This window comes from Amphiura filiformis, chromosome 3 (assembly GCF_039555335.1).
Source record: "Amphiura filiformis chromosome 3, Afil_fr2py, whole genome shotgun sequence".
In the NCBI taxonomy this organism is placed as follows: Eukaryota; Metazoa; Echinodermata; class Ophiuroidea; order Amphilepidida; family Amphiuridae; genus Amphiura; species Amphiura filiformis.
In genome coordinates, this window is record NC_092630.1 from 75036524 (window position 1) to 75062404 (window position 25881).

Here is a 25881-nt window from a genome sequence, read left to right on the forward strand (position 1 = left end):
ACTTGTTCCCTTTATGTTGCTATGGGAACACAGACGCAAGGAGTGGATCCATCGATCATCCTTCATCCCAGCCATGTCAAGATAAATTCAGCTGGGATGAGGAAAGATGTAGAGAATATATTTCTGCAGGTTACAAGGTTATATTTAGTACCATCAGGAGATTCAAGAGAAAATTTGTTAAAGGTCATAATAAGATGAAAATGGATCATTAATGAGGTATGATGATCTAAGCTATTCCAGATAATATTATCTAGGGATGTAATAATGGCACTCTGTTGTTCTAAATGTTCGTGTTCAAAATGAGGAATTTATCTGCACTTACAGCAATTACCAGTGTAATAATGGTGAAAAGGGAATGTTTTGACATCAGAGGATGAGAAGGTCAGCAAACTTTGGAATATTAACATCTGGGGATGTTCAGATCAGACTAGGGAGGGAAGGGATAGGATTCTGTTGCCCATCAAATACATTTATAGGATTGAAGCCTAAAAAGCGCCACACTTTTGGTTGTTACTGGTTTGTTTTAGTTGGGTATGATCAATTTGCAAGTTTTGGAATTTTGGTATGTAATGCATTTTAACCCTAACAACTTGAGGGTTGTTTAATCTGAGGACCCTATGTGTTGCCTGCCCCACCCTGACTGTAGTATTTATTAGCTCCCGGTGATGTTAGGGTTAAGGAGCAATGTACAGATAGGAGGAAGGCACATTCGATTCCTTTCATACCTTAAATCGGTAGCTACTCAAGATTTTTGTACTATCCCTGTAATCTAAGATGGCCTTTATACTTGCTGCCACAATTTAACTGATGAAAGATTATAGCTACTTTAGAGTGTTTTAAAAGTTAATGCCACAATTCACCCAATCGAAGATAGCAATGCAATACACTATGCAGGTATCAAGATACATGTTTGAAAGTATTCAAGTAGTCTAATTAGTTCTGCAATTGAATCTCAATAATGTCCCAAATTACCTCTTTTCATTAGAATTATCAGAATACTAATTATATTGAAATATGTAATAATGTCTTCATATGCAGACACCTAATTTTAATAATTTGTTAAAACTACTTTTGTGTTTAAGAATTAAAATCAGTTAAGCGATGCAGCTATTGACAGATTTAGGATCCCTCCCTGTGAAAAAGTAGTTAATATAAGACACCTGATATGTGCTGACCTATCATCTAGTTTCATTCATTGTATCTTCTAACAATATCAATGTGAACCTGATAAGAGTAGTTGAAAGCACCTTGAAAACTACCTATTCTAATTAGCCCTCTATTCTCTCTGTCTTTTTCTCCTCGCTTTTGGGTATAAGGGAAAATGGGTCAGAAGGTGAAAAAAGTGATATTGATTCCATTTTGTAATGGCTATTAAATACTGACTGCTGACGAACCGGTAATCTGGGTCATTCATTGGATTGCTTTATCAATAGACACAGAGGTGTTGGGATGATGAATTGGGTGGCTGGATCATACCAATAGAGGTGATGTCAATATTGACATGCCTCCCTACCATGTTTACAGGTCATCTCAGAAAAAACAAATGTCATCTTCTACCAGGATACCATGCTGTGGTCACAATATTAACTAATAGCAAGGTGTATGCTGGTTATAGTAAACATGGGAAGAGATTGTGTTCCAATTTAGGTACCTGTGCTATGTTTAGTTACTGTTTAAGTTTATATTAACAGGTTTTTGGAGACTTTTCACTAAGATCATGAAGGATCTTCTTTGGAAGAAACAACAGTAACAAGTTTTGCTAATAGCAATAGCCATGATATGAAATTGGAGACACTTTCAGAGCTTAATCACCACAGTTTGTAATTTGCAAGAAGCAATTTAATAAATTTTAATTAAAAAAAGAAAGAAATTAGTACATTGGGCCCTTAAATAAATTTGCACTATCTTCCACAATCTCAGTTTTGTCATGTGAACCAAAACAGCCAATTAACAATTAAACTGCTGATCAGAATATGATCCTTTTTCCTTTTACACCTGATGGAAGTAGCTTTGGTAACTTTGTTGATTTCTATCACCAACCTCATCAATCAAAATGACTGACGCAGCATCAAAACAGTCGCTAGCAAAAAAAACGACCGGTTTTCTACTCACATGATTTGGTTATTTCTAGTTCTCGGTCTGCCTGCCTCACTTTTGCCTCGCATCATTTTAGGTTAAATTGATTTTTATCACATTTGGGATTTCCCTGATAACAGATTTGAGAGTACATTTTCAGAAACCCAAATTCCCAAATGGATTGCAGCGTGAAAATCCAATTTTGCATTCGACTCAAGTGACTGTTAATTTTTGCCTCCAGAAATACCTAATTCCTGGCAAATTATTTGCAAATGCTTACTCTTTACTCACTGAAGACATATTTGAAGCAGGGAAAATTCTGTAGGCTATACAGTTATCTATTTTCTCTGTATCGTCTCCAATCAAGTCTAAGCAACATAGATATATTTCCTAAGGGTATCAAAGAACATTAAGAAGACACATAATCTTACATAGATAGTAATGTTGGATAGCTCTCCATCTCCAATGGTGTGCTTACTCTGCATAATGTAAGCTCTAATGCAGGGCTATGTCAGCCATTTTCATCAATCTTGAAGATTGATTTATTTGATGAGCTTGCAATTGTTTCTTAAATTATTAAGTTATATTATTGAAAGTCTGTTTCAGGGACTGTATAATTTTCTTGCCTTTGGCAACTTGTAAATGCTATATCTTTCAGAATTCAAATGGGATTTTTATCCGATTAAGCTTTACCTTGTCTGTACATTTATATGGTTACTTCCTATAAAGTATCCCTCTTTCTGTCTATGTAAATATATTGTGAATTTAAGAGCCATATTGTCATTTTAACATTCAAATTGTCTTCATTGCAACCTGTTCAAGGAACTCAACTAAAAATTTGAATATTCCAGTTGAAATCATACCACCCCTATGGAAGACATGATTTTCATCTTCCACACAGGGAGTGTGAATTTCAAATGGGGTTACCTGAATGGGTGACTCCATTTGAAAACTACACATATATGGGAGATTAAGGTGATGTCTTCAACAGGAGGAAGTGTATATGGATTTCATCTGAGATAGCCCAATTTGCCATCTTAAACATCTGTCAAGCATTAACAACTGTTTGTATTTGTACCTAAAATTGTCAAACCGTAAGAGAACTTAATGATCCATAAAACTTAGCTCAGCAAAATATGGAAAATATACCTTAATATATACTTTGTCAATATTAACTGTCTTTCAAGATCATATTATTTAAATTTTGTTAACATTTTTCATATGATACAACTTTTGTATTATCTCTTATAATTAAAGCCTTAGTGTACGATCTGTTTTCAAAACCGATTTTTTTTGGCATATTTGTAATACTTACACATGTTCCAACTTAAATCTATGAGCAAACTGCCAAATTTGTCCTATTTGTAGTAAAACGGGATGATTTTCTGTTGGTCCGACATATTATCATAATTTTTCAGATTATGATAATATTTCGTTCGGAAAGATCGCAAATCGAAGCCAGTTTGGTTACGCTCCCTCCACACATGTGAAGGGAGCAAACTGGTTGCTTAGGAGACTAACTCTGAGGCCGCACTCGCTGTCCTAATCCAAAAAGTGCGAGATATTTCGAGTGATAGAGGTGAACGTTTATGATGTTGTTTCTTTGCAAATTTCAAATGTTTTTCACGTCCAACTGTATTTGGAACTTTCATAATGATTGCATATTATTAACTCTTTTATCATTTTGGAAGAAAAAAAGAAAAATCTAAAATTTAAAAAGATCGTACATTAAGGCTTTAAGTGCTTAGTATCATTAAGTTTTTTCTTGTACAGCGCTTTGACCTGTTTGATAAAGCGCTTAATAAGTGTCATTTTATTATTAAAACAACCAGAGCATAACCATTTCAAACAGGGCATGACATTGCCAATGAAAGTGGTAGATTGAATCCTGGATTGAATACTGCCGCAATGCACAGATCATTAAGTAAGCTAATTAAAATTTAACTTGGGTATATTTGAACAGCAAATAATTCATTCCAAATCCCAGGGATAACACTCATTTTTTAATATAAATTAGTCACTGTATTTCAAGAAACTTAAAACAAATCCATGTGCTTTTACAAATAAATGAATAAAGATTAGTCATAAAGTGACATAAGTGTGAAATACCATTTTGCAACCTTGTACAGATGTATGGTGGTGTTTAGAATTAGGGTTGTGATGATTAGGGGTAGGATTAGGTAAATGGTAGCATTTTGTTAGGATTATGGTGCAGATTCTGGTTACATGTATATAGAGCTTCGAATGGCGCTAGGACTAAGCTTAAATTTATGGTTTGTTAAGGCTAGGAGTTTGGTTCGAAATCATTCCAAATAATATTTCTGTATGAATCATGAAATGACTCTTTTTTAAAAGTGAATGAAAAAAAAATGATTAAAGCATATTTGATGTACCCGCCCTGGAAGGAGCTCATGTGTGATAGCATTAGCATGGGTTTCCCCTAATTCTACCAGACTAGTTAATGTATGGAATGCTACAATAGGGTTCATCATCTCGATGCTTTAAAAATAACAATGGCTATCTATGCTTAAACTAGTTATGATTTTACACATGTGAAGTTGGCATTTTACCTTAAATTCAATTATGGTCAAGAAAATTTGAAATTCAGATGTTTTTGATCTTTTGCATAAGTTTAAGCCTGTCATATGTGTCAACTCAACACCTGTGGTAAAATGGTTAACAATGTGATGATCTCTACCTTCCTGGCTGGCTGGCTGGCTGGGGTTGGCTAGCCAGCTAACTATTATGACGAGCTAGATGAAATGGACTGGCCCAGAAATGTCTCCTGTATTCAATACATGCAAGACATATTGCATTGACAGGATTTCCTCTCCAGGCACCTGATCAGTGACAATTACAAATCTTGTCTATTTGTTGGTTGACTGCTTTCTAATGCTCAGGAAGAAACAGACAAGTAGACAAAAACTAATCTGAAAATAGCAACATAAAACAAGTCTAGAATCCTGTCATCTAGGTAAAAGGCATTGTGTTACCAATGTTATTTGCAGCAGTTGAAAGGATCATTGCAAAGTTAGGATCTGAAAATACTTGAACCTTACAATACTTGAAGTACTTTTCCAATTTTAGCAGATGTGAAGCACTCACTCAGTGCATCTAATTGAACGCCATTCATGAATCAGTGTGTTATATAGTGGTTGGTAGGGAAACATCAAGTTAATCTTTTTCTACAGATGTTTTTATCATCTATTGTGTCATTGACATTTAGGGGGTACTTTCCTTAGGATTTTATTTTATTTATCTCTTTTGGTGGTTGGAATTTACTAATTTCTCATCAAACAGATTGGGTAATATACGGCAGAAACATTGCACTCATTATGCAGTGTGCATCACCCCCTTGCCATTATCTCCCAAGTAGAGCAAGCAATTTATGGGAGCATTTGAGGTTGGAAATGACAGCATGTGAGGTGACATTACCTCTTATCCAGAAGGCACATTGAAATTGAAAGCAAGGATAATGACAGCTTTAATGCTATGCAACAAGGTAGGATGACAGCAGTGCTGGGATGTCATCAGTAAAATGCTCCCTCCCTCCTTGCGGCACATTTAAGATGTCATTGCTAAAATCTTGCTTCTTGTATTGTATCACAAGTTTGATGTCATCAGTGCAATCTTGCCTCTTTCATCTTAGTACATGTGTAAGCTTGATTGGTTATTAGTATGCATCCAGGCTTGTGGGGTGTATTTGTGGTTAACTGTGATTTGCAGCACTATGTTGTACATGATTTGCATATTTTCCATCAGCTGTTGTCTTATAGTGAATTTATGGTGAATACCAGAATCAATAGTGGTGAATTACTGAAAACTATACAAATTATACCATTTTTGACATGTCCCCAAAAATCTTTGTTTTCCAAAGTGGAAATTTAGCTTTTTTAAACATTTTGATTTTTGCTTACAAAAGGTTCTCCAAACTTCAAAATCAAAATCTCCACAAATCATTCTTAAATGGTGCCTAGTAATGGGTATGACCTCCTCGGGCTGCTGTACACTCTTCACAACGTCGAGGCATGCTCTGGATCAGGGTGCGGAGAGAGTCCTGAGGAATGTTCATCCACTCTTCAATCAGAGCATCTCTTATTGACTGGACATTGTCTGGAACTTGTTGCCGTTGTCTTACCCGTCTACCAAGCATGTCCCAAGCATGTTCTATTGGATTCAGGTCAGGTGACCTTGCAGGCCAGTCCAGAGTCTCAATTCCCTCATTGTCCAGGAAGTTCATCACAACACAAGCGATATGTGGACAGGCGTTCTCCTGCATAAGAATGAAATTTTGACCAATTGCACGAGCAATGGGGACAACAACAGGTCTCAGTACATCATCTCTGTATCTTACACCCGTCAGTGAGCCTCTGTCTATCACAATAAGGTCCGTACGTCCGTTCAAAAAGATCCCTGCCCAGACCATGACGGACCCACCTCCAAAATGATCAACTTCAACAATGTTACAGTTAGCATATCGTTCTCCTTGACGTCTCCATACCCTCACACGCCTATCATTGGTGGAAACAGTGAATCTGCTCTCATTTATGAACAGTACAGGGGTCCAATCACCATCTTGCCAATGTTGGTGATTTCTGGCAAAGTCCAATCTGGCTCTGCGGTGCCGTGGGATCAAAATGGGACCTGTTGCAGGTCTTCTAGCGTTCATTCCGTCTTCATGCAAACGACTCCTTACTGTTTCATTGCTCATACGCACACCAGCCCCTCTGCGGAAGTCCATATTTATGGATCTTGCTGTACTCTGGCGGTTCCAACGAGCAAACAACTGGAGATAACGGTCTTGCCTGGGGGTTGTGATACGTCTGCGGCCTTGGCCTGGTCTTCTGCCATACAGACCATCTTCCAGGTAGCGATGATATGCACGATTAATGACACTGGGGATACCCCAAGCTGCTCAGCTGCATAACGCTGTGTGTGACCTTCTGCAAGCATCTGGACAACCCTAGCAACCTCAACCTCGGTCAATTCGCCATTAACAACATCCCACATGCTCAGAAGACTGAGCGGTACCAGTAGAAATTGGATTAAGATGTTGGAATGAAGAAATCTGAGAAAAGCTTATGGAGTCTGCTTTACACAAAATCAGTGCTTTGAGTGAACACATGGATGTCCAAGGCCGTAAGTCCTTGAAGACATGCATGATTTCACATTTGACCAGGAGGGTGAAAGTGCATAGGAACAATGCCGGAAACTACGTCACGCTATTGTTCGACTTAGACTACATATTTTTTAACGCATGCGTGTTCGTCAATACAGCTTTTAGTCTCCTCCACCTTTGCAACACGGTACGTGGAGTGTCTGGAATCACACTGACGGCGGAGGAGAATACTAGCTGGTCAGACAGTTTAATTTTTACAAGCATATAATACCTGAACAATCACCTTCGTTTGATCGATTTACTACAGAATATATTGTATATTCTGAATATAATTTTAATATTGTAAACCTGTTAACTAATCCGCCTATTGTCTAGACCTAGGATACATATTTCAACAGAGGGCAGCAGTCTAGGATGCCTATCCCTTTGTCTATTTGACTGTCCAGTATTGCTAAGATTACAATAGGCTACACCTGGTATACAAATGACATGTCCTTGATGCTTTCTGTTGATGCAATACCCAGTTAAAGTTATTACATAACCTTGTTCCTCTAATTTCTTGGAGTAGTGTATAATTAATTACAATAAATGCAAAATTCATAGTTCTAGTCCAGTAAAACAGCACTTACTGTGGACGTTTCAAAATCTGTCGGATTTCTTTTTCTGATTGTGTTTACCACTCATTTACAATCTAACGCATGTGTTTGACGGTATTCTGAAGAAGAAACCAACTGGCAACGGTGTTTGCTGAGCAATGAGTAGTAAATAGAAGGTCATCACAACAATATCAGTGCTGAAAAAGAAATTGGACTAAAACTATGAATTGTGTCTTTATTTTCAATAACAGTCTTGATGAATATGTTCAGTAATGTATAATAATTTATTAGTTTTGTCTTTAAGGTATGCTTTATGTGCTTTAATCTATACATCCCTATGGAAGACATGATCTTAATCTTCCACACAGTAGGTGTGAATTTCCAAATGGGATTTCCCATTCAGGTAACCCCATTTGAAATTCACATTTAAGGTGAAGTCTACCATAGGGCGTATATATTTTAGCTGGAATAGCCCAATATAGCTGAGGTGGTTGCAATTTGTCACACAGGGATGCAATCAGCAGCCTTGTACCAACAGATAATTGAATGCCTCTTGCATTCCACTGACTTTCAATTGTCTTAATAGTTACTCCATATATATGTCAATAAAGGTTGAGCATCCTTTGCCAATCAGCACTGGCGTAGATAGCATTATATGCAGATTCATATTATTGATGCAATTATTGCATTGCCAATGTCATCATTTATAGATTATGAGAGTATGCAAAATATCCTTCAAATCACATATTTTAAGTCATCACATCCCCTTTAGTGATGGATGTTATATGCTCTTAGAAAATACCTTAAAATTGAGAAGAAAGAAATTGTAAACAAGGTAAGTATGAAGACTGTAGAAAGAATGAAGCAGAAAGAAAAGGAAAAATAAATCCAATGATATTAGATTGTAGAAACAGACCTTGACCGTGAATAAGAAATATTAATACCAATTTGATTATGTTGGATCACTTTATAAAAATGAAACCTTTTAAGTAAAGTCCATTGACATACCGTACTTTGGATAATTTTCTTCACTTCCCTTCATTCTAAAAATAAATGCTTATAAATTTTTAGCCTTCCATTTTGAATTTAGCATATTAAATTGTGGGTTTTCTCCTCTGGTCTAAATACAATTATGAAATTTATACATCTTGTCATTCACGTAGAGTTAGTAATTGAGACGAGTGTAAGACCAAGTAGTGATTGTCTCAATATGGACTAGTATAATGCCATCTTGAACTTGACAATAGCCCAGGAATTGACGTCAAATAGAATTGAGTTAGATAATGGTAAGAAAATAGCCTAGAGACACTGTAGTGACATGTGTGCTTGTGACAGCTTTTGTCTACAATTCCACAGGCTTATTTGGCCAAGCTCATTTCCCACAAGTACTTGTAAAAGGCTTTGTTTCTTATTAAGCATCATTTTCTTTGGGTATTTATCTCTTTTTCTTCCTGATCCACCTGGGTCTACGTACCTTATATCTGATTGCATTAGGGTTACATATGCTATTTAGTACTTATTTGGCAGTTCTTATTTGGCAGTGCCTTCCATGATATTTTATTATACTTAGTTCATCTTATAATAGGTAAGACTCAATAACATCATGGATTTATGTAAAATGACATACCGTGATGTAATTGGTACAGCACCTATGCTATTAAGGTGCACATCGCCAGAATGCATGACTGATGCATGCTTTTTAAAATTTATGCAAGTGTAACTTGGGACATTATTGATGCGTGCAGTAATAAAAAACGAATAATTTTCGCCTATTACAAGTCAAACCAAGAATAGCTTTGGTCGTGATTGGATTTCTAACGAGCTCGACAGAATCTCAGAACGTGCGGGTTGAACACGATGAAGGGCCTTAGTTTATTGTATTCAAATTTGACATTTTTTGTTATTGTCATGATCATTGTGTAATGAAAACAAATTTATTTAAAGACGGTGAAGTAAACTGCATTTCGCAAACTGTAATTAGCATACTGTGATATCTAACATAGGACTCTTACCTCTTACTGAATTGAATTCAGGAGGATGTTAAAAAGTATATATAGCCTAGAAATACTCTAGGGACATTTGGCGTGGTTGTCTGGGATCCCATGGGTTTATTTGTTGTTGTAGATGGCATTGTTTGTTCACAGACCCTATGGTTTGTTATTTAGCATCATTTGTTTTTGTATATTCTTCCTGATCCACCTGGATCAGCATTGTATCTCATTACATTAAGGTTACCTACACACACTCTTATTTAGTAGTACTACTGAAGATGCAAGTGTTTTTTTAAAATAAATCTAATACTGGAACTTAGTTTTTGCAACTTCGGGATTTTGCTTCTGGAATTAGTTGCTAAAAGTGAGATTTATTTCCAAAATTTCAGTTTACTACTTGATGAATAAGAACATATTTCAAGTTTATGCAAATGGCATGTTTGTGATTTGTTTTTATTAGTTTGGCTTTAAAAAGATTGTTGTTTGTGAACATTCCATGTAAATGTCCTTGAGTCCTGATGGGACCAGGCTAAAGCAAATTTCTCAAGTCAGGTTTGAAAGAGCTATTATAGTTTTACCTTGCTGGTCCACATGGAAAGAAAAGCAAATTAGTTGAATCTTCTTGGTAATCAAATTATGTTTGACAACCTCTACGTATACTGCTTCATGTTCTACAATATCATAAAATGTGACAGGATTGATCATGCATGCCAAATGAGTGGATTTGATTTGAGATGTGGTACTTTGTCATTTGTGTTTTTTCTGCATCATACAAGTATTCATATCACAGGAGCCATCAGGGTCTAATTTTGGATTTGAATTTCAGCATATAATTGTAGCTTGGTAAATAAAAATGAATAAGAAATGAAAAATGAAGACTGATTTTGCTCAACAAAATGACACATTTTTGACACATCATTGAGACAATGAATAGTGCTATACTGTAAGACTTACCCCTCTTTGTGATACTCAACTAGTATAATAATTAATTTAGTTTAAATTAAATTTAAGACATTACTAGAACAAGAAAAACAATAATGTGTTGTCCTTTTTCATAGTCAGGTAGGACAACTAAAAGAATTGGTATGTGATTAAATTTGCATATTAATGATTTAAAGGATCAGAAACTAACAATCCTGATTTGCATTCTTTCTTTCGTTTTCTGTTCTCATGGTGCTGACCAAAGTATTTGTCGTTGTCATGGACCTTTAGTGCTCTGGTATTGCTAGACTGGCCCCCAGTCTCGGTTCGGTTCCATCTCTGGATAATGTAACAATAAATAATTACATAATGCCCTATGAAAAAAATGCCAAAGTCCTGTAACCCCCCCTCCCTTATTTTCTTCAATGCCAAAAACCCATTCCTCTTCATCCACAAATCATGCATCAATATACATAAGCAAAATGTAGAAATATACTCGTATTATAAGTGAACGCGAAAGTCCATTGAGCGCTGATTCCGAGACTGGTCCAATCTGTTAGAGATCTCCCTTCCAAATATTCGTTCAACGAAGCACGTTGTTTCCGATGTCAATTACGAAAGCCCTGCCCCAGTTTCAATTCAAATATGGTAGCACAAAGCTATGCCGCGGGATATGACGCAAGATCGGAATGGGACACTTGTCAACAACTGAGAGGTATTGAGCTCAAGTGGCACGCTGCCTGATAGACCCATGGTATGCAGCGCAATAATAAAAGGCAACCACTGACTTGGACTTAGGCCTATTGTCCATATTATGTATATTATCGCGGCGGTTTGCAAATGTTTGCACATTATTTAGCTAGGAAGCCTTTTCAAATATCCCGTGCTGCCAAGCTGCGTTGATTGGTCGGATACAATATCGTTGTTTCAGTCGCTTACACAAACGTTAATGTAGTGAAAACATGGACGTGGTATATAGAAAGATTGCGTGACTCCAAATCCGTAAAAGTGAACTCCCAGCATTTTGTGGGAGCTGGTAGGCAAATTGCTTACAGACTGGGAGGGTCCATGTATTGGGTTGATTTTTAATGCTATGTAATCTACATTACCAGCAGGCCCGTAGCCAGCCCTCCGAGTTAGGTGGTTCGTTTTTGCCGATTTCTGTTAAGTGTAATTGATGAGTAATGGCACAGTGGCAGCATTGCGCCAGCTGAATCATGGCGCGGGGGGTGTCTGAGGGGATGTTCCCCCCTCAGAAATGGGAGAATTTTGAAAAATGAAGTCCCAATTGAAGGCATTTGGTGCACAATTTTTACATCATTATCAGAAATAATATGGTTTCAATTTATTATTGCAAAGAGGCAAATTAGCACGGTTAAAACAAGAAAAAGTTGCAAATCAGGCATAGGGGTGTCTGAGCTGAAAAATGTAGTCCCAATAGAAGGCATACATGGTGCACCATTTGTACATTATTATCAACATATTGGTTCAATATATTACAGCAAAGACGCAAATTAGTGCGATTAAAACAAGAAAAAGTTGCAAATCAGGCGCGGGGGGGTGTCTGAGGGGATGTGCCCCCAGAATTGGAAGAATTTTGAAAAATGAAGTCCCAATTGAAGGCATTTGGTGCATTATTTTTACATTATTATCAGGAATAAATGGATATATTATGTATAGCAAAGAGGCAAATTAGCTCGATAAAAACAAGAAAAATTGCTAATCAGGTGCGTTATTTCATCACAAATATTATCAATTAGGCCTACCTTATTTTCCTATGTTATATCACTGATCACTCCCTTCATCTCTGAACTAAGCCCCGGGAACTAAGCTTTCTCGGTTATCGTTTTTTTGCACACCAAATAATGTTTAAAAAATCTTCAAATCTAGATGAGACAAAGAGGCAAATAATGACTCTGTTGTATTTATAGCATTAAATTTAATAAGTCATAGGCCTACATAAACTGGGCGTCGGGGGATTTTTCAAATCGTCCCGCTATAAATCTGAGCCTGAAATTAATAGGAAAATCCGCGCGAAGCGCGAGAAAAATAACAATTTTTGTGCTAAAATGGCCATTTCAACCACATTTCCCATGTTCTCCTTTTTTGTGTCAAAATTTTAGGGGGTTCGATCGAACCCCTCGAACCCCCCTGGCTACGGGCCTGACCAGTCGTTCTCCATGGACCCGAGGGAGGGTCTATGGTATTGCCAGTGTTCAGTTGCCTAACCCCAACTCCCAAACTGCTTTTTGCCCAAGTGGAAGGAAAGAAGGAAGGAAGAAAGTAGGTGAAGAGAAAGGTGGTTTTCCCCGCCTGGGATTTGACCCACCTACCCCTCGGGTGCCAACCAGCAGAACAACAGCCACACATGTGAGCGTCGCCCGCCCGGCCACGATTCCGTGCCTACAATAGTTTGGCCTGATTGCACAATTGGGTCAAGTGGGATGCACAGTCTTGCAGGCACTTCCTGCTGTATGGTTTTGTTTGGTTTAGTAGCATTAGGGCTAAAGATTATTGAATGACATTCAACTTACCTGATTTACAAAGTACTGTTGTTTTTTAACTATGCTAATAAATAAGTCTGATCCTTATTTTTCTTAAGAAATGTATAATGGGAAGTTATTATATATCATCAGCTGATTTTGATGCATCTAATATTTAGTAGGAATTTTATTATCATCTGTTGATTTTAAGTAGTAGTTAGTCATTAGTTGTTGATGACATTGAAATACATATAACACAAATAGAGATTATATGAATACTATTTACATGTTTGTGAAATTTACTTCTCATGTAAATTGTATAGCTTGTTGTTTTGATTTGGAGAAAACCCATGAGTGCATTATTCCAAGTCAGGTCAAGATTATTATGGATTTGAGTATTCAATTCAACAAGCTCTCAATATCACCATACTCTGGCAGTATTATAACAGGACACAGATATATCATAAGGTGATGGATAGATTACATAAATTTGCAATAAAGTACTGTGTACCTCAAGCAACAAAAGTGTACTGGTATCCAGTTCATATTGTGATGCTTTACACAGATTACCTTTGTTTTGTTTTAAAATGTGTAAATTATTTGTGAGTGTATAATTTTCAGTGCTATTTTAATATGTCTTGACCAAAAGTGTGGTCCTAACAGATGTAACTAAATTCCACTTAATTTTTATATCCATAATGATGGCAATGGTTGGCTAGTTAAATCCAAAAACTTCAGCAGGCTTCCTATTTTTAGCTAGTTGGTAGTTTCATGGTCAGGCTACATTTAACTAGCTAAAAGCTAACTAGCCAAATGCCTAGGCATTCCCCCTAAATGAATGTACCAGTTGGTCCCATTACTGGGCATACTATCACACTGTCTTATACTCTAATGCATAATCTGTGTTTAATCTGATACATTCCATTTGTGTTCTTCTTTTCTGTAGGCATTTGCCATATTCTGTGGTTTGGGTATCCACAACACCCAGATGTATGAAGATGCAATGAAACTTATGGCTAAACAGGCTGTATCACTGGAGGTACTCTCATACCATGCCTCAGCACAAGTTGAGGAGGTTGATAGAATTAGGGTGAGTGAGCAGATATTTCATCTATTGTACTTGTCACTTCTCATGTCTGTCAAAGATCCTCGCAAAATCCCTATTGGTTTGTAAAGAGCCTTTTATTTCAAGTCAATTTTCTCAGCACAGAAAATACCAATTTGCCTTGTCTTTGGTAATTATTTAAAGTTGATTTCCCTGATAAGAAATTAAACTTTTGGAATTGCTTCATCAAGAGGTATTTATTTTATGGCATGTTTTGTGATTTCCCCCATTGAGTGCAATGGTAAGTGTCCCCTTTGTGTCCAAGGGGGCGAGATGGAACAGCCAAATATCGGCAAAAGCAACCAATGGGAAGAATGATGTCATGGTGACCGACAGAATGAGAGCTCCTAGGCAATAATGTGATGGCTATGTAATTACAGGAGAGGTATTACCAAAGTGTCAATAAGGTTTTTTTAAAACACTTTTGTAAGAGATCACAAGATCAAAATGTATGGTAGTGCTAATTTAGCATTGACAAGTGAAATGGTCCGCATTGACAACATTTGAAGCAGAAGATATTGATATCAGCTAAAATTTTTGGGTTCATTTTTTTACACATTTTGAAATTCATCTTATTGTTGCTATCATTGTTTGTCTTTGTTGTGGTTGTGATAGGTGCATTGCATACATAAATAAGAATTCAAACATGCCGATTACAGTTCATTTCTAAAACTCTTGCGAGCAAATCATAAATGTTTTCCAAATCTGAGAAAATTTAAGTTGCCAATTTGCAAATTCTAAAACTGTTTTTCTGTACAGAGATACACAATTCCAACGTGTGACGATTTCAAGCTGTATGACTTCAAGTTCAGTGACTTTGATTTATCAGAAGATCAAACCATCCAGGCTTCACTACGGATGTTCTTAGACTGCAATCTGGTTACAGAGTACCATATCCCATATGAGGTAAGTCTCAATGTTATATAAGGGTATCTTTTAATCTGCAACTTCATCAAATAATCTTGGTCCACATGGGTTAAGGATTTTCATGTCTCAAGAAACATAAACTGGTTGGAAAAGACTGTTCATTATCAGAAGCAGCGCAGACCTTTTCAAAATGATGAACTCTGTTGGGATGCCTTACAAGTAGCAACTGGTTATTGAGAAAGGTAGGGCAGGTCATATCAGTGTTGAAAACTAAACTATTTGCTCCAAGTGTTATTTTGTTTGTATTGAAAATTTAGATAGCAATAATATACCCAAGTATCTCAAGTGAATGCTATTGCAGCAGCAGTGATATTTGTACTGGGTGTCATTGCACTAAAGCATATCGATCACACATATAATCTATACCCTTATACAAGCATTTTTGAGATTGAAATTTGATCAACATAGCCAAATTTGGCCTGTTTTGTTATTTCATCACCTCGATACACGAGCTGTCCTTATTTCCTGGAAAGATGATAGTATAGGTGGTTGGTGTATACAAGTGACATCCTAATTGGAGCCTGTAGCCAGTATGTGCTGCAATGAATAGGGAAGGACATTAATAGCAGTGCTCCAGGAGAACAAATTTGTGGAGATATTCAGAGAAAGTGAATTAGTAGAAGCAAACAACAGGCAATGAGAAAGCGGGAACTGACGCCTCTATTTGCCAAGGTGTAAGGTTTTTCATTACTTTTATTGTATGTTAATTTACAATTTTTGTTTTGTGTCATACATGAAAAGAAAACTATGGGTAGCAAGGGATGTGTATTTTTCTTGTAACACTTAACCATTACAAACAAAATAATAGTTTATTTTGATAAATCTTTCAAAATTGCTTAGATCCTTTACCTTTACGTACTATAGGCAAAATATCTAATTCTCAATCATGAGAGCCAACTTTGGTACATACAGATATCTGCGTTGAGCATACTATGCAAAGCCACACGCTTACGGTGGGAGCGCATCATTTGAGAATTTACCAATCACAGTCTTTGGTCACGCGGTTGTGTTGTTTCACAAAAAGTATGCTGCCGCAACAGTACGCAGAAGGTACATCCTCTCATGATCACAAATTAAATATTTTGCCCATAGCAATCATGACATTGGATGCATTTGTTGAAATTTCTTTTATGCAATTCATCCAAATGCCATAATTAGTTCAAGTGTCCTTGCATTTCTTTGAAATCTGTCCAATTATGGACATTTTGTATTCTTTTCGTTAAATGTCAATCAAATAAAAAAGAGAGTCATCGATACAAATGTCATTAGGGGCAAACAATCACTTTATTTATCTGTTTGTTGGTTTTATTCTTTGATGATTTGCATATGTCAAAAAGTCACTTTTGATTTTTAACTGACACATAATCAAATCAATATTCAAAATTCATGATCAAAGGCAGTGATCTGTATGGCCGTATCGTGCACAACAGATGCACCACCTTTGATAATCATTGCAAGTCAGTAGAAACAAGTGGTGTTTGTAATTTGGTTTTAACATTATTTAACAGTCTATAATATAGAATTGATTAATTCGAATTAAACAATTCATTGATGTTAGCACTGGGTAGTAGCCATTACTGCCAGTAGACAGGAAGTCTAGAAAGTTGACCTCAACGCTGTAGGTGGTCTTCCTGTACTTTTGAATGGGCCAGCAGTAACCTTGGGCATAAAATTTTTCAGATTTTTTTCTAAGTTTGTGAGAGCATAACAAGACTATCCGTCGATGGATTTTTATTTCCGTCGGTAGATATTTTTAAAATTAAGTTTTTCATAACATATTAAAAAGGCAGAGACCCCTGATGTATAATAAATTAGCTAGGTAAGTTTTGAGTAACCTTGATGAAAATTATCAAAAAAGTGCCTATTCAATTGTGTGGGTACGGTCCATCACCTGTCACTTGGTAGTCTTGTAACATGTCTAATGGCGCTGCCCATGGCCACTCGATGAATTGTTTAATTCGAATTAATCAATTCGATATTATAGACTGTTTAAGTTGCCAATAAAGACAAGTTTAAGGCTTTTTGAGTGGTACTAAGTGGCACCTGCATGTGTATAATAACCAGAGCTTTAAGTTTTTCTATACTATTTTTCACCTTGGCCAGGCAGTGACGTTGGTGTGCATACCATTGGGCATAGCTTCAAATTATGAGCATTCACTAAAAGCACTGGCGTACATAGGCACACACTTAAAGAGGCTGCATGCATAGATGCATGTACGAAAAGTAGCTGTCTCATCACATTGACGTCATTTGTATCCTACTTGCTTAATAATTGTCTTCAATTAATGACAAGTTAGATTTTCATAAGATTTCACTCTCTTAGCTGGTGTGTTATTTTTTATCAACCTGTGTAATAATTAACACTGAGATACATAATAATTATATGATGGAAGTGTCAAGTAAGTTTGTGCTGCAGAATTACTTTTATAAACAGTTTTCCGACTTTTATTTAAAACACATATGGCATTGCAAGAATAACGGTAATGGATTCTAGTCTCAGTTGGTCATTTAGACGCAGCTTGACCTTGGCCTTTTCATTTGTACTGATGGCCTCTGTACTATTTTGTCATATCATCTATCACTGTGTCCTGTAATAAATGACAGTGATGATGTACACTGCTGTGTGATTACTAATCAAACTGGTAAAACTACTAGGAAATGAAGGAGGCCTTGCTCATATAGGGTGAAGTATGGACTAGGCAGATGATCAGTTATGCTGCCCTCAGGTAGTTATCATTAGCACTAAACATCTGGGTGTCAATGAATTTTCAAGACAACATATCAGCCTCCATTTAGAAACTTTCTCCATGAAATTGGTGCAAACTTTTTTCATTTTCAGACCATTTTATGTAGTGTGAACAAATAACTTCCGGTTGCATCTTTGATTTAAAGGGAAAATAGTCATATATTTCCCTCATACTGGGACAAGATTTTTGGCCAAGAAACAGCCCTGACATCAATCCAGTTGAAAATGTGTGGTCTATAATGGAAGAGGAAAGTCTACTGTCCCCCACTAGCCACAAACAAGAACATGCTGGTAACAAAATTCAAGGATGCATGGGATTATGTGAAATTGGGAGGTCATACGATTCTGCAAAATCTTCTCGAAGGAGATCACGGGTGGAAGAATCGCTGCCGCAAAGTGATAGAGAATCATGGAGGAGAAAGTTTGTAAACATTCAGTTCTTCAGTTCATAAACTTCATATAAAAGTACAGTTTTACCATAATTCATGTAAATACATTGTGTTTTATTCATTTAAACATACTTTATGATATAGGTGGTCCATTCTTATCCGAATCACCCTATAGATGTTATTGGAAAGTATTTCATCACATTTTATTGCTTCCTGCATGGATTTACGGATTTCTCCAATTTTAAATGATGGCTAAAAATTAAGTTGGAGAAGATTTGAAAAGGCTTTCAATGGTAATTGCTTCATTGTGGATTGTTTGAATGTAATGGTCACCGGAGAATTTAGATTTGAGGAGATAATTTCATTATTTAATCAACATCTTGTACAATGGTTTGCAGATATAGTATAGTTTACATGAGTGCTTTCTACATAGGTAGCTGGCCGCTGGCCCAAAGTCAATATGTATGATCGTTTGAGGAACCCAACCATCCCTGTATATTTAATAGCATTGACACAGATAGTCACAATATTCTAGAGCAAAGTTATTGCAAGGTAATACTAAATGAGATTATGCATACAGTGGCTAGTGATTTCTCTTCTTAGAGAAGTGAGAATGGAATTTGTTTGATGTACAAATTTTTGAGAATGGAATTTAAACAAAAAAATTGATGTTGATAATGAAAGTTATCTTAAAGTAGTGGAAATTTGCTCACCTGATAAGTACGTAGTGAAATAATTCAAATAAATTGTAGATATAAGATGGCAAGTGTAGTAGCTCATTTTAGTGTTAATATTCTGCAATAGGTTCCTCATGTAACAAAATATTGTAGCCCTGGGAATGATATAAAAACAGGATCCTTTAGGAAGGATACAGAGGCAGGATTATGTTGATTTGTTTGTTAGCTTGCTTTGGACCAAAAGGTGACATTATATGAAGCAAGGGATGACTAAAATGATGCATTTATTTTCATAAAACATCTTATTACTTGACAAATGCTTGAAAATACATCTTGTAGAGCAGACTAGATTGCTTGCATTCCCTTTTTGATAAACAATTCACATCCGCTATGCCATAATAAAACAACACATCCCCAGTGACTGCCTGCTCTGCCCAGAGAAAAACCTTTTTTCTTGAGCATAGTGGTTTACGGATGAGATCAGTTTTCATTCTGAACTTGCAATCATTGTAAGATGAGTTTATATGAATTTCCAAAAGGGGCTATGAAGTACACTACTCGTTGACTTAATTAAACACATACTTGCTTGTGATGTAAAGTGTGATTGAAGTACAGCACTTGACGCTGATTAAGTTACTTTGTTCCTGCATATTTTTTACTTTATTTAAGGAAATTGCAAGTCATATGAAGAAACAAACTGCTAATTGCTGTTTGAAAGGAATGCATTTTATTTTTAACAAAACTATGGAAAATGTGATTCAAAAAAGTTATTTTTGCAAAATAATTTTGAGAGAATTTTGTTGTTTATATTTAGTTTTAATTAAAGAACTGGCCATTGTTAGATCAATGTGCTTGCGATTTATTGGTCACGTAGTCCACAGTGATGTTGACTTAATTAAACGCGTACTAGTTTATTAAATTGTGATGTAAAGTGTGATTGAAGTACAGCACTTGACGCTGATTAAGTTACTTTGTTCCTGCATATTTTTTACTTTATTTAAGGGAAATTGCAAGTCATATGAAGAAACAAACTGCTAATTGCTGTTTGAAAGGAATGCATTTTATTTTTAACAAAACTATGGAAAATGTGATTCAAAAAAGTTATTTTTGCAAAATAATTTTGAGAGAATTTTGTTGTTTATATTTAGTTTTAATTAAAGAACTGGCCATTGTTAGATCAATGTGCTTGCGATTTATTGGTCACGTAGTCCACAGTGATGTTGACTTAATTAAACGCTGCACTAGTTTATTAAATTGTGATGTAAAGTGTGATTGAAGTACAGCACTTGACACTGATTAAGTTACTTTGTTCCTGCATATTTATTACTTTATTTAAGGGAGATGGCAAGTCATTGGAAGAAACAAACTGCTAATTGCTGTTTGAAAGGAATGTACTTTATATTAAACAAAACTATTGAAAATAATGTTTATTTTATCACTTATTAAAATACTAAGATAATTATTGAGAACAATAATTTTTGTAGTAGGGTTTTAAATACTGAGGCAGGTATTCTACAGTGCACTGTAATATGAAGAACTAGCAAGATTGACAGACATCATAGGATATACCCAAGTAATAGAATATTTCAAGTAATCATATAAAGATTTTACAAAAGTTTCCTTAAATAGTCAGGAACTGTCAGTCTAATTTTGATGGACTTCTAGTAATTGAGCAAGAATATTAAATACGAAATAGTACAACATATGACATACTCTTTTAGCTGGAGCATGTCATATTATTAATAACAGATGACATTACCGAGATAGCCATCCAGCCTTGCATCCGCCTGATGTCCAGCCATCCAGGGAGCAGCTGGCCAGCATTGTGTGATCAAATGACCTGCTTGTTGTACTAAATCACATGTATCAAATCATCTCACAGCTCTATAACATGGTGTTTTATTGTGCTAAAACTGATCTATATCTTTCTATTTAGTGACATTTTACCATGAATACATGGTACTGCTGTTTATTATGACACAGATTATATAATCTGTGATTATGGATAGCAAATTTGGCTAATGTCCTCTACAACTGCAGCCTGATTTCATGCATTACTATGTATTTAGTTTGTCAATATTCCAGTATCAGGGCAGATGGTAGTTATGTGTTCTGTACATGGGACTGACACCTCAACATTCTTGTGATTCAATTACAAAATTCTTTGCGTACTATCCATGAGAAAGTTTGAAATCTGAATTTATAATCTATAGATATATGCTACTAATTAAATTCAAGTTTCCCTGTTATCTCATAATCCATATTCCAGCAACCCCAGCCACAAGCGTTCTATCAGGTCATGCAACCTTGCCAGAAAACACCACAAAGGATAGATCCAGTGTGGTCTGTGACAGAAGATCATTCCTCCCATACTCTGCATGTATATATGTATATATAAAATGATTTACAACCACATGTAGTTAATTCTAAGGAGGAAACTCAGTGCTTCAGGAAGTCACTTGCTCTCTGGGCACCAACCCCTAAGTGTTGTTACCTAAATAGATATCTCATGTTACTTTCTCAGTTACTAGGAGTGTTTAGATGGTAGCCTACTTTCGAATGTAAATTACAAGGAAGCCAGCAATTAAATTACGCTACAAGCGAGTATGTGTCCACACAGGACTTACTTGTAAGTCAACTCACAAGTAAGTGTGACCTTCACTGGTAAATTATGCCATATACACAATCACAATAGATTGGATCATCAAGATCATGCTTACATGCGAGTTTAATACACGTAAGTCTTGTTCACACTGGCCTTACATTCGGATGTAGCTCGCTACATGTAAGACATCTTACATGTAAAATCGTCAAAAGTAACTTGCATATAGTGCGTTTAGATGGGCACTACTTGCAAGTTTACATTAGAAAGTACTTACAAGTGACTTTACAAGCAATCGTCTGAACAAGCCTACTACCTAGGTTAGCCTTGACATGAAGAACTGGGCCCCTCCAGTTATTAAACTCAGACCTAGCTCATGTACCATTGTTGAGTATCGCAATCACTGTGCTACAATACCTGGTATGAACTGTGTAACTCAAACTGTTTGCTGGAAACTGCTCATGATAGGACAATGTAATCAGATATTTGCAATGATTTGACAGAGATAGTCCCAGTTGCCCCTTGTTTCATCTGAGGTTAAGGAGGTAATTGCCCCTACCTATAGTCACGAATGCTATCCATAACTGATGATATTTGATATTCATTTTATTAATAAATTGCAATAAATACTAACTAATTAATCATATTGTATCAAATGAAAGGGGTTAAATTGATGTAGAATTCCCAGTTGACAGGTGTCGTCTGAATATGTTACCAGTTTTTGTTTTTGGATTGATGAAAGGGTGAACTCACAGAATGATGTAGAGTTGAATTATTACTTTATTACATGGTAACATAACCTATGATGTCATACAAGTATGTATTTAATGTATTCTGTTCTTGTGGAATAAATGTAGCTAGCTTGAATTTCCTCTAGAAAAGGAACTTACCGCTAATCTTTCCGGTCTGCCCATATGAAAATACTGAGTGAATCTTGGCTTTGATGGTTATTATATACATAGGCTAATTAGAATTCATGCCTGTTTTATACTGCATCCCTGAGTCTTTTTAGGCTGCATGGTTTATAAGGTGCGTCGTCTTGGGCCAAAGTCGCTACCAACTTCCTATAAAGCACAATGTTCTTATGTAATTGCATTATATAAATCTGTTTATGTGATGGAAACCAAAGTTCAATGTTCAGGCAGTTTTCCCCTGTATTATTTTTTTGACCAGTTACCCCAATTTACCCTTGATTTTGTTGGCTCATATTACACTTTGATGTACATCTCTATTGGTTATTTTGACTTTGTAGCTTTGAGTTATTTGTGACGTACAGCTAATAAACCTGTCAATATTAGGTGTCCTGCATGTCTGTCTTTCTCTAGCAGATAATTATGCAAAAGAAACAGCAGAATAATAAACTGGTCGCTTGTACAAATAATGGCGCAACCCAATTTTGACACATTTATTAATTCTACCAATGAATTCTGTTCCTATATAGAATCCAAAGTGTTGCTCATAATTATTCAATTTGATCGAGGTGCATGTGATGTGGTTGCGAATATGCCGAGTGTGTGACAAATTTGTACGTAGTCAAATCAGGTAGGGAAAATCCCCAGCATTATCCAGCTATGTCACGTAAATTTTGAAGTGAAGAGCACTAGGCTGTGTGTCAATAAAAACCACATGAGTAGTGGCAAGAATACATAATTCCTTGGCTTTTGGCACAGCTATGGTAAAAAATGGCATCTTTGAATTGATGCAAGATATTTTAACCTGTTTAGGTTAATACTGAAATCAATATGGTGTTTAATTAAGCCGGTGTAGTATTGAAGTGTTTTCCTTTGCAACTGTAACGCCCCCTCATTGCCATTACCTTGACACAGTGCCATCGCTAAGCATGCACAGTGGTGCTTAACTTACGCCAAATAATGAGTGATAAAATATCGCATCAACAGCCAGATTAGCAAAATATTGATCGCTATTATAACTGATGTTGTCATATAACAAATACGGTGGGAAGAAATAGGCTTTTAAATTTCCCTGATTCATGGTTTCATTATCAGCTGTAGGAATATATTGGTACATTGATGCTAAATTCATTTATATGGATGACAGCAGTAGATTGCACTTTTTATTTTTCATAAATCTCTTGTCTTGCCCTTGTGACTGCATTGCCATAGATTTACAAGCTGGGTAAGAGTTGTTGTTGTCAAGTTATTATGTGTAACTTCAACATTTTCATAAACAAGGGTTTTTCAAAAAGTTCTACTACTACCAGCTCTTATAACGTTTGTTCTGTTTAGAGGTTAATAACTGCGCATCGGTTATTTGGAGGGCATTGTGAAAAATCTAAACATTTTGCCTTTGGAACCGAGGAATATCCCGATACGCCCCGAGGGATATTCCGAGGTCCAAAGCAAAATGTTTAGATTTTTCACAATGCCCGACATATTACCGATGCAAAGTTATTAACCTCATTCATAACCGTCACTTTAATCTCTTCACCTTACAAAATAACACAAAATTTTGCTCAAAAGTTTATAAAAATAGATGATTTTTACATCTTCCCTTGCCAAAAATCGATCAGGCTAAAACAGAATGACCAATAACAAAAGTGCGTATCACAATCTGTGCAAATATGGTAGCGCGCAATCCAAATACTGCAGCCAGCGCCACAAGCCAGTTTGTTGGACGCACAATACCGCGCACGCAGAAGTCAATTGTGTGCGACATTGGAACAATTACGCATTTTGCGGTCAATTGTGAGATATTAATGACCTCGATTTGCGTTCGCGTTTTCGCAAATAATAAAATATGATTGGATCGCACGCATCGCGTTTATTAATGAGGTTATGAATAATTAATGGTAGCTTCTTCAGCCTTGATTTAAAAAATAGAAGTATAGTTTTGAGACCAGTTGATCTGTTAACATTGGTCAATAACATCGAGTGTGGTGACCAGGTGATCAGTCAATAACATTGTGTACGAATGCGCTGTGATCAGAAGTGTGCCTATTCTGGGCTGCCTGACTGTGTCACCACATCTGCAATAACATATAGATAAAATGTAGTCCATTTAGAAAGGACCCACATGATAACACAGCAATCCACCTGACCATGAATTGTATGACTAACACACTCATGGGTCCTTTATCTGGATGGACTAATAATTTCTTGATATTTGATGGAAATCTGTAGCCAATCAGAGGAGTGTTGTTTCTGCTCTATTGCAGATGGTTTGTTAGTAACAGTGAGTGTTAGGGATGATAGATTGTTAGGAACACTTGTGGAACAACAAGTGTCAGGAATGACAGAATCTGGCTGTGAAGAAGACACCAACCCAGCTACTTTTTTCACTTGCTATGTTCAAATTAGTTTCAGTGGTATTCAAATATCAAGTGATATTTCAATTAGATGGCTTAATTAGAATGCTTCCACTTGGCCCTTTCTTCCAATTCAGACAATTTCTGCAAAAATGTCTTTTGGGAATTTTTAAGAAGAACATTAAGTTTGATTATAGTCTTATCTGCTCTTATCTTTTCTTTGCTAGAAAGCACTGGTCATATTGTTGTTCTTTGTGTCTGCTTCAATTTAAGCCTTGGTCACTTCAGTTTGGTCTTCTTAAACCTTTTTTCTCAGGTTCTGATACACTGAATCGTGATTTTGTTTTTTTACTTCACCTTCAACGAATGCAAAAGATATTACATCAACATTTTCTCACAAACTAGATAAGGGTATAACCATGGAAAATATTATATGGATTACTATATTTACTATATGCAAAAGCTGAAATATGAGGAGTGAGGCAGAACTTTATGAATGACCCTCATATATTATGTTTGTGGTATGACCAGCTAAACTCTTTCTCTTGTATATCTGCATTTTTTATGATTTTTCTGATGTGAAACTCAGACAAAGTTATTCAATAATTCATGCTGTACATTAGATTTTTGCCCAGACACATGCAGTGTCATGTCAATTTGGTATTTTGTATGGTTGATACTGCAGCATTTTGTATTGGAATGCATACTTGAGACATGTAAATTTCAACATGAGATGAAGATGTTCCACTTCATCTTCAAGCATCCATTTGTTTCTCTAAAACACTCCATATTAGGTTACAAATCAAACTTATCAATGATACATAAATCATCTCAACACTGTTTTCTTTCTCCTCCGGTTAGCAACTCTCATCAGACACGGTTACAGAGGATGAGTTGAAATTAGACCACCATCTATTTACATGTTCTCTTTTCTTGTTTGCAGAATAATGCTTTTGGGGTTTAAATTTCCTAGAAAGAAAATTA

General features: G+C 36.1%; 2 protein-coding genes across 4 annotated transcripts in view; both read left to right on the forward strand.

Annotated features, from left to right (window-relative positions):
* LOC140149117 (cGMP-specific 3',5'-cyclic phosphodiesterase-like) overlaps window positions 1-15165 on the forward strand; it is a 132690-nt gene extending 117525 nt beyond the window's left edge. For all 3 annotated transcript variants that reach the window (XM_072171290.1, XM_072171288.1, XM_072171291.1), the window contains 2 exons: window positions 14133-14276; window positions 15051-15165. In XM_072171290.1, the coding sequence (XP_072027391.1) occupies window positions 14133-14193 (61 nt within the window). In that variant the 3' untranslated portion in view covers window positions 14194-14276; window positions 15051-15165. The remainder of the gene's footprint in view (window positions 1-14132; window positions 14277-15050) is intronic.
* The window catches only part of LOC140147499 (cGMP-specific 3',5'-cyclic phosphodiesterase-like), a 37199-nt gene continuing 25516 nt past the window's right edge, over window positions 14199-25881 (forward strand). Inside the window, exons 1-2 of the mRNA XM_072169279.1 lie at window positions 14199-14276; window positions 15051-15197. Of these exons, the coding sequence (XP_072025380.1) occupies window positions 14199-14276; window positions 15051-15197 (225 nt within the window). The remainder of the gene's footprint in view (window positions 14277-15050; window positions 15198-25881) is intronic.